The sequence below is a fragment of the Lactuca sativa genome, chromosome 1 (genome assembly GCF_002870075.4).
Source record: "Lactuca sativa cultivar Salinas chromosome 1, Lsat_Salinas_v11, whole genome shotgun sequence".
Classification (NCBI taxonomy): domain Eukaryota; kingdom Viridiplantae; phylum Streptophyta; class Magnoliopsida; order Asterales; family Asteraceae; genus Lactuca; species Lactuca sativa.
Window position 1 is genome coordinate 38,752,719 of NC_056623.2, and position 17,543 is coordinate 38,770,261.

At 35.8% G+C, this 17,543-nt stretch overlaps 2 protein-coding genes across 2 annotated transcripts; one reads left to right on the top strand and one right to left on the bottom strand.

Moving 5' to 3' along the window:
- Positions 1-8,704: 8,704 nt before the first annotated feature.
- Positions 8,705-12,472, top strand: LOC111910285 (probable cyclic nucleotide-gated ion channel 5). Its single transcript, XM_023906100.3, has 8 exons — positions 8,705-8,937; positions 9,474-9,802; positions 9,877-10,453; positions 10,528-10,740; positions 10,848-11,152; positions 11,239-11,350; positions 11,427-11,663; positions 11,726-12,472. The coding sequence occupies exons 2-8, from the start codon at positions 9,744-9,746 to the stop codon at positions 12,464-12,466; spliced, it is 2,244 nt and encodes a 747-aa protein (XP_023761868.1). The 5' UTR covers positions 8,705-8,937; positions 9,474-9,743; the 3' UTR covers positions 12,467-12,472.
- Positions 12,473-12,642: 170 nt separating this feature from the next.
- Positions 12,643-16,440, bottom strand: LOC111910295 (protein LPA3). Its single transcript, XM_023906111.3, has 12 exons — positions 16,026-16,440; positions 15,545-15,575; positions 15,356-15,448; positions 14,872-14,934; positions 14,613-14,724; positions 14,416-14,501; positions 14,261-14,319; positions 14,062-14,164; positions 13,919-13,979; positions 13,347-13,429; positions 13,170-13,250; positions 12,643-12,834 (listed from the first exon to the last, which is right to left on the bottom strand). Exons 1-12 carry the CDS (start codon positions 16,349-16,351, stop codon positions 12,775-12,777), a joined length of 1,158 nt encoding a protein of 385 aa, XP_023761879.1. The 5' UTR covers positions 16,352-16,440; the 3' UTR covers positions 12,643-12,774.
- Between the last annotated feature and the right edge of the window lie 1,103 nt (positions 16,441-17,543).

Below are 17,543 nucleotides of genomic sequence, written 5' to 3' on the forward strand. Positions count from 1 at the left end.
AGAGAATAACAAAAAAGGTAGTTTGAAGAAAAAAGAAAATAAAGTTACAAATGTTATCTTACTCATGGTTGTTTAGTTATTTTCACATTGCGTATTGTAATATTTCTTTTGTTTATGAAAATATCTATAAAAACTTTGCCTATTATTAAAAAATTTAGTGTTCATGTCAATAGTTGGATTATCGCGAGAGTTTACGTTAGCTTTATGCCAAAAAGGTATTATCGTGAATTTGCGATTTGCTCTTCACGAATATCATAGTCATTTTCTTAAATTTTGGAAAAAAATTAGTACCTAATCTTTTTTTGGAAACGGAAAATATATTATAAAAAAGGTATCCAAATCTAGCAAGAAGCTAGAAAATGGAACCAGAAGGAACAGTACAAATACATAAAAGGATTACAAAGCACTAAAAGGAGAAACTAACCATTCATCCCAACTACATATTCTGTTTTTACCCCTGTGCTTCAGCCAATAAAAGGTCATTAGCTTAATACTTTCGGAACCGTGAAGAGGCGAAGTACCTTCAGTATGGAATAATCGTTTATTCCTAAACATCCATAGATTCCAAAGCAAGCAATAGCATATGACAACAAACCTTTCCTTTTTCCATTGGTTGTTACACCAGGTGGTTGCCAGATGAAGAAAAACACCTACATTATTGAATGAGGACAGGTCACTTGGTACACCACACCAGCTTAAGATGTTATTTCTTATCGCAGTAGCAAACGGACACTCCATCAAAACATGATTGGTAGATTCAGGCGACCCAATACAGGCACTGCATAGCAGTGAGTTTACCATAATACCCCTTTTCTCCAAAGCTAGAGCTGTAGGAATTCTGTCTTGGACAGCCCTTCATATGAAGCATGACACCTTGATCGGAACCACGTTACTCCATACCATATCCAAAGTATCAGGAACGTTCCCATACATAGAATCAACAATCTTCCTGAGAGAGCAGACTGAGTACCTGCCATCAGCATTTAGCCTGCAACTCCAATAGTCTGAGCCCGTCCTTAAATGAATGCTAGAAACATCAATAGAAAGGGTGCTAACAACAGAGTCTAATCCCAGGTCAGCAGGACTAGACTTCTAATTCCATCCATAATTCGAACCACCAATTCTGTCAGCTACAGTGCATCGTTTCCTGGATTCCAATTCAAATAAGGACGGATATTTTACCTTTAAACTACCTGACCCGAGCCACGAATCATACCAAAATAGGGATTCATTCCCAGATTTAATCACCAATCTGAATATATCTTGGACGTCAATACCTAGCTCAAGCAGTGTCTTTTTAATTCTACAGATATTATTCCAAACGCCACAAGATGTGTTTCTAGAAAGATAATCAAAAGGCTTATCCGCTAAGTTGTGGATCCCATAAATCACCCGGGCCCACAGGGAATGTCTGTCATTCTTTAGTCGCCACCACCATTTAACAAGTAACCCAATATTTAAGGCTTTTATGGAACCCACTCCCAAACCCCCATTACGTTTAGCTGTTAGCACCTTATCCCAACTAACCCAGTGAATTTTTTCTTTTCATCACACCCACCCCATAAGAAAGATCTTCGAATCTTCTCTAGTTCATCTAACACACCTGTTGGAGCTTTGAATAGCGATAGGTAATAGGTAGGCAAGTTCCCAAGAACTGACTTAATTAGAGTCAATCTACCACCGAACGATAAGGTTTTAGCCTTCCATAAGGATAGTTTGGAGTGGAATTTATTGATAACTGGCTTCCAATTTTTAATTAAATTCATATTTGCGCCAACTGGGACACCAAGATAAACGAACGGAAGAGCACCCGCAGCACAACCCAATAAGTTAGCCCAATTCACAGCTTCTGTCACAGAGGTTCCGATACCGAATACCTTCGATTTCTGAAAATTAACTTTAAGACCCGATGAGATGTGAAAACATCTCAGAATACGAGCAAGGTTCTTTAGGTTAGTCCGAGACCATTCGCCTATGAACAACGCATCATCAGCGTAGAATAGGTGGGAGATATTCGGACCATTTCTGGGAATTTGGACACCACTGAATAGGCCTTTGTTGCAATCAGTTTTGAGAGCAACACTTAAACCTTCCATAGCTATAATGAAAAGATACGGGGATAGAGGATCACCTTGACGAACGCCTCTAGATATGGGGAATTCTTTCGTCGGGGATCCATTAATGATCACTGAGGCTCCAGACGAAGACAAACAACCCCGAATCCACATCCGCCATTTATTACCAAAACCCATCTGTTCAAGGACCGAATCCAAATATTGCCAATTCACCGAATCGAAGACTTTATCAAAGTCAACCTTGAAGAGCAGGATTTCTTTTTTTGATCCCTCTTCGCCCATGAGCAAACCTCATTAATCATAAGCGGACCTTCAAGTATACAACACCCCTCCACATATGCCGATTGTTCATTTCCGATTACCTTCCCAATAACAGATTTCATCCTATTGGAAAGAATTTTACTTATGATCTTACTCATACATCCCATTAAGCTTATAGGTCTGTATTCGTTCAATGATAATGGGTCTTTGATTTTAGGAGCTAGAGTGATGAATGACGAGTTACATCCCCTAGCAAGCGATCCGAACTCCTCAAAATGTTTAACAAACTTCATCACGTCACATTTAATGATGTCCCAAAAAATTTTAAGAAACTTGAAGGTATAACCATCCGGACCCGGGGCTTTTTCACCTCCACAATCCGAAATCGCAGCCTTAACCTCCTCAATACAGAAAGGGGATTCAATTGTAATGGCACCCATCATGGAAATCGACTTAAAATGCGAATTGATTAGTTTGGGTCTTGAAACATGAACCTCAGTAAATTTGTCATGGAAAAATCTAAAAACTTCCCCTTTAATCTCATTAACCTCTGTTGTCCAGCGACCATTAATCTTGAGACCATGAAGAAGATTCCTTCGATTTTTGCAGTTAATGTATCCATGAAAAAATTTACTATTTTCATCACCATCAACGGTCCATTTTATTCTAGCTTTCTGTTTCAAATCAAGGACCTTAAAGCGTTCCCACTCTGATATCTTTTTGATCCCAGTGTTCCAGCCTTCCACTTTAGCAGGAGAGAGGGGCCTGGACATTGCAAGTTTCTCAAAGTCTTTAATCAAGACCATATTATCACTATACACCTTCTTTTCTTCCTGTTCAACGTCTCTTCTCCATTTCTTAATTGACTCCTTCAAGAACTTGAGTTTGGCCGCCAGGTACGCGTCAGGGGTACCATACCCCATAAAATTGTTCCATGAATCAATAACAACTTGATCAAATCCTTCTCTGAGAAGCCATGAGTTAAAAAGTTTGAACGGAATTGGACCAAAATCTGCCATAACAGAAATTAAGGTAATGGGACTGTGGTCGGATAGCTCACGTGGATGAGTCGTTACAGCACTAAGAGGAAAGGAGGATAGATAGACTGGGCAGACCAGAAATCTATCCAACTTGCTTAGTTTGGCGTCAATTCGACTCATAAATGTAAATTTTTCCCCACCCATATTGAGGTCCTTTAGATTAGCTCCTTGTATGAATCTATTAAAAGCAAAAGCACTAGAAGGGCAGAATTGGGAGTTACACCTTTCGCTGGGATTTCTCACAACATTAAAATCACCAAACACAACCCACATGCCTGTTCTTTCATTCATAATTCCAAGTAGTTCATTCCAGACCTTTTTCTTATCTGAACGAGACTGGGGGCCGTAAACATTAATTATATTCAGGTTTGCTTTCGTATTCTTACACTTACCAATGACAATTAGAAAGTATCGATTCTTGATTACTTCAAATTCGAGGAAGCATGTGGTATCCCATATAGAGATCAGTCCACCCGAACGACCACTTGAATCCACACAAGCAAAGTCAAAATCGTTTGAATCCCAACACCCTTTGACATCAATATTAGAGGAGACAGTTAATTGAGTTTCCTGTAGTCCTACAAAATTGGCTTTGTGAGAGATCTTCAATCTTCTTACCCAACCCACTTTCGCAACCTCGCCCACCCCTCTTACATTAAGTGACAGGAAATTCATTGATTTGGAGAAATTACACCCAAACCACCCACCACCTCAGCTAGAATGTGGTTGTCAGCCTCCATTTGAAAGCCAATTTCAGTCCCTATGGCCACCGTTTGCCGTATTTCGCTAGAAATAGACTCATCTAGACCGTCAGGAGCATGATTAATCGCTTCAGAGGGGACAGGGTCCCTGTTAAGATCCAGTGAAGCAGAATTGCTGAGGGAACGAGAATCATTGCCATTCGGGGATAACAGGTTGTTGACCGAAGAAGGAACCACACGGGGGGGGGGGGGAGCGACAACCTCTAGATCTTTTCCTTCTTTTAATTTTTGGTCCACTACTGCATCGACAAGAACGAGATGAAGAATCACCGCTCTGGACTGGAGGAGAAGAAATAGGAAGTGGGCCGATACTATCACACAACCCAGAATAATTAATAGGCCCATTAACGTGTAAATTGGTGTCCACACCCATAACCATCGGATCTTCTACTCCTTTGTGTTCCGAATCTTCAATTATCCCGCCGTTTTTTAGGTCATGGGGAACTCCGATCGTCACACATTCATTAACCGCATTCACACAATTCTCGCCCAGGGAAATCTTCTCCCGCGATTCAACGGTCACATCCATTTCATTTACAAGGTTCCCCGGAGACTTTCCAGCACCATCGTGACTACTCACCTTCTCCAGTTGGAATTCAGGTGAGCCACCAAGTCGGAATTCACCCTCCTCTAAATCTTTATCATTTTCCTGCAACCATGTTTCAGAGATACCCTCTTCTACGTCTTCTTCTTCATTATCTTCATGGTCAAACTCATCTGCTACCTTATCAAAGTGACACGATTTGAATGGCGACCAATCGTCAGTGTACTCGACTACTCCAATCACATGCACTACACCATCAACAGTGATTTGAATCTCTTCATTAATCCACTTCATACGCGATGTTAACACGCCCACCTTACCCATAGATAGATCTCTACTGTCAAAAATATTATCAAATGGAATTAAGACCTTCCCGAATCTGCCAGCAATCCGAGAAAAATTATCTGCATCCCAGTATTTTAAGGGAACACCGATAATCTTCAACCAAGCCAACCTTTCGTAACCCATATTCTTTTGATCTTCTAATATCATCCACTTGAACCATTCTTGCCATCTAGCTTTGTCCTCCAAGAACTCACGTGCATCCTTGGACGAGCTAAATTTGATGGCCATCCTTAGCCCACCAAGGTATTTAGTATCCTCCGACGTAAAAGTAGGAGATGGCAGGTTGGCAATATGGTCAAGGCTATGAGCCTCACCAATCAGAAGTTTCTTTTGTATCCATTCACTGAAGGCTGTATTGGGATTAAGCAGGATGGGGGGAAGGGGGTGAGGGCAGAGTTACTATTACGAGAACCGCTACCTGACACCACTTGTGCAAAGGATTTTGGACCGCCAGAGTCCCGGAAGGCAGAATGTGATTCGACTTGTCTACCCCTTAGAGGTACTCTATAGGGGGTCTTCTCCTTTTGATATTTGGCCAAGTTAGACGTAAGAGTAATGCCATAGAGTTTGACACCCTGCATATCAGCTTCCATGGTTCTTATGTCCTTCACACCAGTGTATCAGATGAACGCAAAGTTCTGCTTACGTTGGTTCTTCTTCCCACCAATGTAAATATCCGATACGTGGCCAAATCTGTCAAACACACTATGCAGATCTACTTTGCTGATTCCATCTTGAAATCCTACCACATAAAATGTAGTTGTGTCCGCCATGTAACTCCGATCGTTTCCTTGCTTGTTCCGACGACGTATCTCAGTCCACTCGTCTCCCGTGTCCACCGTCTTTCGTCCTCCCATGACGTCACTAAAAATGTGGTCGCTAGGTATATAAGATGGCCTAATATCCTCTCGAGAAACACTAGATACTGGTTACTGGTTACTACTGGATAATTAGACCCTAATCACACACCCATTTTTTATGGTCATCTTAGTTCAAGATGAATATATCAAAATCTTTTTCACTAAAGTCTTTTAATGACATATTAATGTTAGCTCAACAAATCAAAAAACTTATAATATTACAATTATAATAAAGTTTTTTCACAAACCTTATTTATAAGTCCTGCAAAGCTTAAGATAAAAGAAATAAAGTATAATTATAATTATAAAATAAATTAATATAAAAAGTTTGTAATTCATATTGTTACAAAATATGTACAAAAAAGATTTAAAAAAAAATAACTCTCACAATAACTTGTTTGACATTCATAATATTTTGTTTGTTGGACGTTTATGACATTAACCCTAACATGCTTCGTCCTAAACCGACACGGTATCAATCTATTGGTAGTTGGTCAATAGATAAAAAAAAAGTTTTGTAGAATATGTAGAATATAATAGCAAAAAGGAAACAAAAATAAAAGTTATGGTTCAACATAGACATAATAATTTTGTATAAGTAATAACTTTTATGACTTTAACTATATATCTTATTCCTATAAGTGTCATTTTTTTTGTTAATATCCTTAAATATGAAATGACATAAAAACCTTTAAAAAAATCATTTTAATATCAAAACAGGTCCGACCTTAACATGCCGGACACCTTGTGCGAAAATCAAAATGAGGCCCCATAATATTTTTTTTGCAAAATATGATTAATTAAATTTGATATCACTAAATTCAAAACTCAAAATTACTATCAAACATCTTGTAAATTCATGGCTATAAAATCATGTATCCACTCATTAGATGTTCTAGTTTCTAGGATCATACATGTTCATTGAAGTATCTACTTTGTGATCATCATTACCATTCAAGGCGGTTATGTCTTCATCTATACAAGACATATCTTTTGGTACTTGCAGTTAAAATTTTTCTAGGTTCTTCCACAATATTATTAACTTCTTCTCTAGGTTTTTTCATAACTTTATGAACTTCATCCATGTTTTCTAGCACATGTAATTCAACTTTTTCTTCTCTACGTTCTTACGTAAATGATTGCTCATTACGATGGTGTTTCGACATTTGTTTAACGATGAATTGATTGATAGATCCTTTTTAACTATGAATAAATTGTTTTTTTTTTTGTTTTCTTTTTACGTTTAGAACAACCCGACTCAAATTTTCTAGTTAGAAACAATTTTTTTTAACAAAAAAAAAAAATCAATATTAATAACTTAACAATATATATATATATATATATATATATATATATATATATATATATATTTGAAATATTTATCAAAAGTTAATGTTTAAAATAATTAGAGCAGCAAACAAAATTTTTGTTTTCTAACATTCATAAGATATCTAAAATTTACTAATGCTCTATTCTAATCCCTCTATACCAAACATTGAAAAGCTAAAGCTATAAATATAAGTGATAGAGTGATAAACATAATGCACAAGACAATATACTATATGAAAGGAAAAACAAGAACATTGTTTTTTTTTTTTTTTTTTTTTTTAAACTTTCTCTACTTTATTATTCTTTAACTTTATTATGAATTTATAAATAAATCATTCAAAAAATGAGCATTTAGCCTAAGAGAGAAAGAAGCTAAACGCCGGTGGGATTTGGAAAATTTAAAGAGAGACGAACAATACCGACAATCTAGTTGTACCGTTATTAAGTTTGTTAGGGTTTGATCTTTTGGTGAATTTTATAAAACCTATAACATTTTCTTGAACTTATAATAGAAACGTATGTTTATTTTTTATATAGATATTTTTCTTAAATTTTTTATAAATATAGAATTTATGATAAGAATTTGATTTTTTGATTTTCGTTGATTTTTTTTCACAATTAAAATTACTTTAAGATTGCAACCAAATGTTACATTGTGTATATAGTTAGCTGCTAAGTTTCTTTAATAAAAACACATAAAATTGTATTTTATGAAAATACCAACATCATTACTATATATTTTCTTTAAATTTAGAGGCCCCTTAAAATCGGAGGCACTATGCGACCGCATCACTTACACACCCTCAGGACCGAACCGCCACTGGTATGAATGTGTGTTTAGTACAATATCTGTAACAATTTGTTTAGTTAACTTTGTGAATAATCCGAAACTTATCTACTCTAATAAATGAATGTTTTTTTGTCATATGTCAGACTCTCATTCAATTTGTCAAATGTTATTTTATAATTATTTTGAATTAATTTTTTTCCGCATATCATTTTATGGGTTTTTTTCTATTTTAATAAATTTCACATAATATTTCAATGTAATAATTACAATAAAGTAGTAATAAATGAATATCAATTTCATTAATGGACTTATCTTCTTATTTCAAAATAACCAAATTAAAGCTCATTAGTTTATTTTGCTTATTTATTTCAATTTAAAAGATAAAAAAAATCAATTTTAATAATTCATTATTTTTCTTATTTTCTTATAAATCCAAAGTTCTTAAATATTTAAACATTTATATTTATTTTTTTAATTAACCCATGTAATATATATATTTTACACCTAGTTTAATATAATATGAGATTCTTAAATTCAAATCTCCATCGGAGATGTAGGTTGAAAAGAATGGTCTCAAGGCTTCTTATTAAGGGAACACTTATTTCCAATAATAATCAATAAAAAAAATTGAGGTGAATTGCAACAATTACTAGGTTTTGGTGGCTTTCTGTAAAGTGATGTAAACTTCAAGGTGCTTCCCGCGACAAGGAATATGAGCAATGGCTAACCGTTTTCAACGATCAATGTGTACCAGAAACACCTCCTGATTTTATCGGTCATTTCCCTTTTTTTTCGCGCCAAAATCACTCCCAAATTAGGTTCTCATCAGTATCTCGCTCGTGCGAAACTAGGCTAGTTTTCCGTTTTGTTTCTTCGATTTTGATCTTCTTGGAACAGGATCTGATAGATTGAAAAAATTGAAGAATTTTAAGGTAAGTAGGTTTCTTCAATTTGATCTGAAATCTTCTTTCATTGTGTTAGATACTGCTCATTCGTGTTTAATTTTATGAATATGGAGATTTTTGTTGTGCTTTATCTGAATGTCCAAATTGCTACCCTCATATTCGAAATGTTATTTCAGTCTGTGCGCATGTGAGATATTGTTTTTTCGTGTTTGATTTTTCTTCGTTGAGCTGTGAAATGAATCTGGAGATGTTTATTTTGCGTATTTCAGATGTTTAGATTGCTACCTTCATTTTCAAAAATCATACTAAAAAACATCAGTTGCTCGAGATCTCATTTTATAATTTCAATCATACAAATGTGATGATTTTGTAGCTGAGTCTCCAGATTCGCATCATACAACAATATATTGTTTGATCACATGCATCCAAAACCTTGTTTCCTAATATGATCTTCTCAGCTACATAATTTGTGTTTATGTTTGCTTTGATTGGGTGATGCAAGATGATCCTATTTCTGTAACTGATGACATAAAATTTCATTTGATGATTTGATGACAATACAGAGTGAGTAATATGCATACATGATCCCCTACATGTCTGGATTGGTGATCAGTTGCTGAACAGAGTAACACATCTGGGGCTAATCGTGTTTGTAATTCTGGTGTTCATCGTGTGGCCTTAGCATTCATGGTACCAGATCCAATTCAACTCCACTTAACCAAACTACCAGAGATATCACAGTGGTACCATTGGCAGTTAAAAGATCTTAAAAGAATTGTTGTTACAATCACTGTCATGATTCCCCTTTCTTCCTCCCCCATTCACTTCCCAAAATGTTTGACAATTGTCACACCACAATATACATAGGTGGTCAAGAAGAAAGATTCGTAAGGTACAAATTAATTACTGAAACATAATCAGATAATCTGTCAAGTAACAATTTGATTCTTCAATGTTTTAATTTAGGTTGAATGTTCTGGATTCGAGTTTGTCATATCCATCTAATATAATGAAGAGGTGTGGATTCAATATAGAAGGAGCACCCCCTTCTGGTCATCCACGTACCACTGCATCTAAATCAATTAAGTATGTGAGAAGAAGGTCTGAAGGACTTATAAATTTTGGCCAAACTTTAAAAACCGGAGTCTCACGTGCAGTGTTTTCAGAAGATCTAAAAGTCTCTGAGAACAAAATAATCGATCCTCAAGACAAAACACTTTTGTTATGGAACAAGTTTCTGGTGTTATCTTGCATTCTTGCAGTATATGTGGATCCTTTATTTTTCTATATTCCCGTTTATCATAATACGGAAAGTTGCTTAAAAATACATAGAAGTTTAGCACACTCCATTACAACTGTGAGAACCATAGTTGATATTTTCTACCTTGTACGCATTGGTCTCCAGTTTCGTACAGCTTATATAGCTCCATCATCAAGAGTGTTTGGACGTGGTGAACTTGTCATAGATCCTGCACAGATTGCAAGAAGATATATGCAACGTTATTTCTTTGTTGACATTCTCTCTGTGCTACCTTTACCACAGGTTGAAGTATTCATTTTGTATACAAAAAAATCAGTGGTCTTTTTTTTTTTAGTGATCTTATTTATTTATTTCAGATTGTGGTGTGGAGGTTTCTTCAGAATGATCATGGTTCGGGTGTTTTGGGTACAAAAAAGATTTTACTGTGGATTGTGATTGTGCAATATATTCCTAGATCTCTTCGTATTCTACCGTTGTTTTCAGAGCTCAAAAAAACTGTGGGTGTCATTACTGAAACAGCTTGGGCTGGTGCAGCTTACTACTTGGTTTGGTTTGTTCTTGCTGGTCATGTAAATGCTCTTTCTTTCTTTTTCACTTAATTTCATATATATCCATCGGTTTCATTTATAAATTATGCATGAAAAAATGTTTATCTGATTTGAAGTGATGTGAACAGATATTTGGAGCTTTCTGGTATCTGTTAGCTGTGGAACGTAAGAGTGCATGTTGGGCGCAAGCATGTCGTGATGAGAGTAAATGTGAGATAGAATATCTTTACTGTGGACATGACGAGACAGAAGGATACAAAGCTTGGCTGCAAGTTGCTAAAGCCACTCTTGATGAACATTGCGTTGAAAGTGAATCCTATGGAGAATTTGATTATGGGATTTACTTACAAGCTGTGCAATCTCAAGTTGATTCCTCTGAACATTTTCCATCTAAATACTGCTACTGTTTGTGGTGGGGATTACGAAACTTAAGGCAAGTCCATTTCTTTTATAAATTATAACCCACCTAAAAATTCTAATCAAAACATCTCTCAACATTTGCTCAATTCCATACAACAGTACACTCGGTCAGGGGCTTGAAACCAGTACATATGCTAAAGAAATTATTTTCTCAATCATAATCGCCATTTCTGGGCTCATACTCTTTGCTCTTCTCATCGGCAACATGCAGGTAATATTTAGCCCAATAATAATCTCGTGCCACGTGGAATGGGTTTTTTATGTTTTGGTTTTTGGTTTTTGAACAGACGTATCTTCAATCGCTTTCGGTTCGTTTAGAGGAGATGAGAATCAAAAGGCGTGACTCTGAACAATGGATGCATCATAGGTTGCTTCCTCAAGAGCTTAAAGAACGAGTGCGAAGATATGATCAGTACAAATGGGTGGAAACAAGAGGAGTAGATGAAGAAAGCTTAGTCCAAAGTCTACCAAAAGATCTCAGAAGGGACATCAAAAGACACCTCTGTTTAAATCTAGTCAAAAGGGTATGTTACTGTAATTAAACAAACTTCCATGCACTGAAAACTTAAAATCCTAACTGTTGCAGGTTCCATTGTTTGCAAATTTTGACGAAAGATTACTAGACGCCATATGCGAGAGACTTAAACCAAGTCTTTACACAGAAAGCACGTTTGTTTTAAGGGAAGGCGACCCTGTCGACGAAATGTTGTTCATAATCCGGGGGCGTTTAGAAAGCGTCACGACAGACGGCGGGAGAAGCGGTTTTTTCAACCGGGGGTTTTTGAAAGAAGGCGATTTTTGCGGAGAAGAGCTGTTGACGTGGGCGTTGGATCCCAAATCGGCGGGTAACCTACCGCCGTCAACACGAACGGTTATGGCGTTAACGGAGGTGGAAGCGTTTGCGTTGATCGCAGACGAGGTGAAGTTTATAACGAGTCAGTTTAGGCGGCTTCATAGTCGGCAAGTTCAGCATACTTTCCGGTTTTATTCACAGCAGTGGCGGACATGGGCGGCGAGTTTTATTCAGGCGGCATGGAGGAGGTATTCCAGGAGGAAGATTTTGGAATTGCATCGGTTGGAGGAGGAAGAATCGGATGAGGATTATATGGATGATTATGAGGAGGAAGATGAGGAGGAGGTTGAAGAGGATGTTAATGAAGAAACTGCGTTGATTAGAGGGCGGGTTTCGTCGTCGTCGTTTGGTGCGACGATGTATGCGTCCAAGTTTGCGGCTAATGCTATGAAACGGGTTCAGAGGAAGCGGGGAGTGTCGACCGGATTTATTAGTCTTCAAAAGCCTTCCGAGCCGGATTTTGGTGATTTGTAGATGGAAATTTACATTTATTAAGTTGTGAATTATGAACGGATGTTGTAGCTGTTTTGAATTTTTGATGTGATATAGATTATAGCCGACCCCAGGGGAAAAACGTTGTTAAACGTTACACGGATTGTGAAAGAGATTATTTTCTCCTTAACTGTGGCCAATACTGGGACACGGTGACAAAAATGAAAGCAGAAAATAATATAAACAGGAAAATTGTGTACTTATGATATACATATGTGAATAAATTATGGTACCCCATCCCCACCACATCTCTTGATGTTTGTATGGGGGGTTAACTCACTCTCAGAGTCTCAGGTACGCCATGCGGAAGATAACTCCAAATCCACGTCTTCCTCCCACCATGTTGCTTTCTGTAACCACATCATGCATTTGTAAGTTGTAACCCAAGAACTATTTGTAAAATGTCTAATAATAATTACTATACCCTCAAACAAAAACAAATGTATCTTGTCCATTACCACAAATTATATGTAACAGTATAGATATAGTGTTTTTTTTATATACCGGGTAGGGGCAGTTAGTTTTTTGAAAAATGCAAATTTTTTATGGTTAAACTGAAAAAATAACAAACCATATAGATATAGTGTTTTTTATATAGTTTGGCCGAAAACATTGAAGATTTTTTTTAAAATTTCATGCAAAGAAAGAAATTAAATGAAAGAAATTAGTATGAAAAGAAGCAAACCCTGTAACCACGACGAAGGAATTCAAGTTGGCTTCCTTGTTCCTCCTTGAGTCCAAGTACCCTCAGTAATTCTTCCTTGGTCTAAAGTAAACATGCCAAACAAATCTCTCAAAACTCAGAAACATATTTTATTTTATTTATACTGAAAACAGAAAAAGGGTAATAACGGAAATTTACTTCATTAAGCGTGAAGCGCGTTTCGCTTTCTGCAACACAGGCATACGAATTATCTGCTTGCTTAAGCATCACCTGCCAGGGTCCTGCATTATCATAAGGTTAATATCAACAGGTTAAGCACTGTTTCTTTTTTTATTAATTGACTTAATGGGGACATGGGGCTGTTACTTTTTTATTTAATGAGCTTAATAGATTAAGCACTTAATCTCCACAGCTATATATGTTTATTTCTTTTTACTCAATCCAGACTGAATGACTTAGCGGGTTAAGCCTAAAAATAATGTGGCTTAATGTATTAAGACACTAACCCTTTAACTACTTGCCATTATTTTTTCCTCCCAACTCCTCTCATGCTAAAACCGGTGAATATTGTGAAAAACATTATTACCCATTCAGTCACTTTACCCATAAAGGACCTTTAACGATATATGGATGCTTCTTTTTGACTTAAAGAAAAAAGAACGACTTGACTTAACAGATAAAGTGAGGGAAAGGTTAAGCCCTAAATTTTTACAGATTTTCCCAAAGGGAGGAAAACAGAAATTCAAGTTAACTTATATCACAATTGTTACCTGGGTATTGGCGGAAGAGGGCACCATCGTAATTAACAATGTATGGTGGTACTGCCACTGTCTTGCATTTTAAAGTAAAAAGATAATAAAAATAAAGTAAAATTTAATAAATACAAAAGCATGAGAGAGAGAGAGAGAGGTACCTTGGAATACTCTCTTATTCGAATATAAAAGACTGGAACAAACTGAGAAAGAAATCGGTAGTGTAAATCCTTGGGTGGAAAACCAACAAGGCCAAGGTCAGCTCTGTGATTTCAATAGTTTCATTTGTCAAGCAAGAAGTAAGGTTTTTCACAACAAACATGAATTCCATCTGAATTCAAAGGGTATAAACGGAATTACCGCAAAGTTTCAAGCTCCAGATTAAATAGGAGGGCGGGTGTTGATCCACCAAACTTTTCCTATATAATATTGGAGTATAAATACAATACAGAGTAAGGTAACAAGAAACAGCACTACAGAGATAAATGATGAATATAAGAGAAAGTACACCCTACCAGATATTTCTCAATGGTAGCAAGTTCACGGGTGCTGCAACTGATGAATACAAAAAGTGTTGGTGGTTTGTCAGACAGCCACCTTTCTGTGCTTCATAAAAGGAGACAATTATGAAAACAAGAATCCAGTCAAAACTTGTGATTCTGTTTATATACTTGTTACTTAAAATGATTACAGCTATAAAAAAAAGGGTAACCTTGATTGTCATCATCAAAATCAAAATCAAGAGTGTTCCTTATAGATCTGAAGAAAGAACCAACAGGACCAGTGGGAATATCATCCAAGGAACCAATAGTGATCTCATCAATCTGTAAGAAAACCACAAATATTGGATTACAAGAAATTGTTTTTCTCATCAAATAGATGCAACAAGTGATCCATACATAAATTTTTATATTAATATGAAACAATTTACATATTACAGAAATTAGTTCTAAATTAGCTAGCTGAGTTACCAAGTCAATAGCTGATTTGAACAGCTCGGAGGCTCTTCGTTTTTCTGGATTATCAGGAAACACCTACATCAAACAATAAGTTTAACATAAATATATCTTAATCAAGAAAATTCACCGGATATGAAATAAGGTTAAATGCAAGAAATAATATCGTATGTTCATTTATCTGTTTATTATAGCATTCTAATTTCGTTTCTTCCTATTATAGCATTGTACTTCGAGAAATCACCCCAATTATAGCAATGTCATTCAAATACAAAGCAATTATTTATTTTTTATTTTTTCAAAGTACCATGTCTCGATAAAAAGAATGAAAGCAAAATGGTATTATTAGGTAGATTCTTTAAAGTAGAATGGTCTTGCTAAGAAAAAGTTTAAAGTATTGTAATAGATGGAAATGAAAGTAAGGTGATATAATAAGCAAATAAATGAAACTACGTTGTTATTTCTTACATTTAGCCCTAAAAAGTAAGTGTAGACTTACAACGCAAGCTCGTGTTTCCCTTCTCTCTTTAAGCTTCCTAACAACAGCCAAGGCAAGTTGAACATTGGCATCACTAAACTCATCTGAAGATCCCTTCATAATGTCATATAGGATTAGGGGAGGCTTTTTACTAAGAAAGGAAAAGCTTTACAGAACCAGCAAGAAAGCATGAAGAGGCTATGAAGATACCTTATATGAAGAAATGCTGGTTGGCAATGGCCTGTTAATGCCATCAAATAACAAATGTAAGCAGCAGTTTTATCAAAATTAAGAAAATTGAACAGGGAGCAATCAAACAATGTATAACGTTTATGTACAACTACTTTCCACAAATGATCCAAAACTTCGATTAATATGATCGTTTAGAAGACGTTGCAACTGATGAACTGAGAGTGATTCAACTCTACCCTTGATGAAATGGCAAATTGCAATTACATTTCCTCAATTTATCCCCAATTACGTTGTTCTAACATGTCAAGCGTACGAATGGCTTATTTGTGACTAAAAAAACCGTGCACTAAACAAACAGAATCGTGCAATGAGGAACATTTACCCTTTCACTAAGTTCTCGCTAAAATTACAATCTGAAGCAACAATGAGTTCGATTGATGAACCAAAAGGTACAAACAGGAACAAAATATTCATTGGATGCTAAAGTTAAGAGAATTACGGAAAATCGATTTCAAGGCGGGTTTTGCCATCGTCGAGAGCACAAGCGAGGGAATTAGCGGCGTCGGTAACAAGAACTTCGTATGATTTAGGCTTGTAAACTGATACCCCAAGCTTTCGAGCAGTTGTTGGTGTAGAAGAAGCTTCGTTGCTGCTGCACTTGATTGAATTCACTGCAAGCTTATTGGGGGAAGAGAGAGTTTGAGACAAATTGAAGAGGATTCGAGAGGGGGGTACAGAGAAAGGAGCAGAGAGAGTGAGATGATGATTGTGACTACGGGAGTAAAGGCGCGAAGAGGAAGGCGAAAATGAGGAAGCCATAGCCATTTTAGAGGAACGAAGACAGAGCAGAAATTGAGGTGGAGGAGAGATAACGCTTCCAGGAACAGTTGGAGGGGATTAACCGTTGATAACCAAACAATTCTTTATTCTTTTGATTTATGTTGAGTAAAAATTATGACGGTAAAAAAAGGAAATCGAGTAATAATGTTTTTTAAAAAGAACAAAGTAACAAGATAATTTTAAAATTGACCATTTGGTTCGGAATGATCCATTTTAGATCTGTATTTTTGTAATGGATAAATGGGTATACTATCCGATCCGGTAATATGACCCTCTATAAATAATATTTCGAATCCATTTTGGATTTTATTTCAAACTTACTTTCATTTCGGACACCAAACAAAATTTACCCATTAGGTCACTGAAGATTTAATTGCGTCTAATTGACCGATAAACTTTTTTTTGTTCTATTATACCATTGATACCGGTGATAGCCGGTCACAAACCCAAATAGAATCCACATCACCGGTTGTCCATGTAATCGATGGTATATTATAACCGGAAAAAATTGGTCAGTTGGATATAATTATATAAGTTTTGGTGACTTAAAAAGCAAATAAAATGTTATTGACCGTCATTTTTATGACAATTTCATAGAAAATATTAAAAAACTTTTAAACACCATTTATATATCTAAAATCTTTCATTTTGCCTCAACTTAATTGTTTTAAGAATATTCAGAGTTCCAGACCGCCCATAAGACAATTAAGATATTTTTCAACAATAATTTTTTATTTTCTTCTAACTTCAATGTTAAACCCATATAACCATTTCTAAGATTTAACAATTTATATGTAGTGTATTGTTTAGGGAAAAAAAATAATGTAATAAACAAAATAATTTTAATATCTTTGAATATATAATGCTTAAATTGTTAAGTCTTAGAAATAGTTATATGGGTTTAACAATGAAGATATAAGAAAATGAGAATTTCTCGATGAATTATGGTTGGTCTGAATATTTTTAAGATAACTAAGTTGAGGCAAAATCAAAGATTTTGGATATATAAATTATAACACCTGATTTGTCATGTATTAGTTTTATGCTCTAATTTTTGTGAATTATGGGCGGCCATGATGTGGTGGTGAGGATCATCGCGACATGACAACCATATTTGATAACGCGTATCAGTTAAGTCACTACGACATAGTCGTGTATTGGCCACAACGTGGTGACC

Bases quoted from the DNA above. Each gene is read 5' to 3' on its own strand.
- LOC111910285 (XM_023906100.3), top strand. From the start codon at position 9,744: ATGTTTGACAATTGTCACACCACAATATACATAGGTGGTCAAGAAGAA. The intron at 11,351-11,426 runs GTAATATTTAGC...GTTTTTGAACAG, and splicing joins TTCTCATCGGCAACATGCAG to ACGTATCTTCAATCGCTTTC. The intron at 11,664-11,725 runs GTATGTTACTGT...TAACTGTTGCAG, and splicing joins GTTTAAATCTAGTCAAAAGG to GTTCCATTGTTTGCAAATTT.
- LOC111910295 (XM_023906111.3), bottom strand. From the start codon at position 16,351: ATGGCTATGGCTTCCTCATTTTCGCCTTCCTCTTCGCGCCTTTACTCC. The intron at 14,935-15,355 runs GTAAGTCTACAC...TGTTTGATGTAG, and splicing joins GGGAAACACGAGCTTGCGTT to GTGTTTCCTGATAATCCAGA. The intron at 14,502-14,612 runs GTTACCCTTTTT...TATGAAGCACAG, and splicing joins TTTTGATGATGACAATCAAG to AAAGGTGGCTGTCTGACAAA.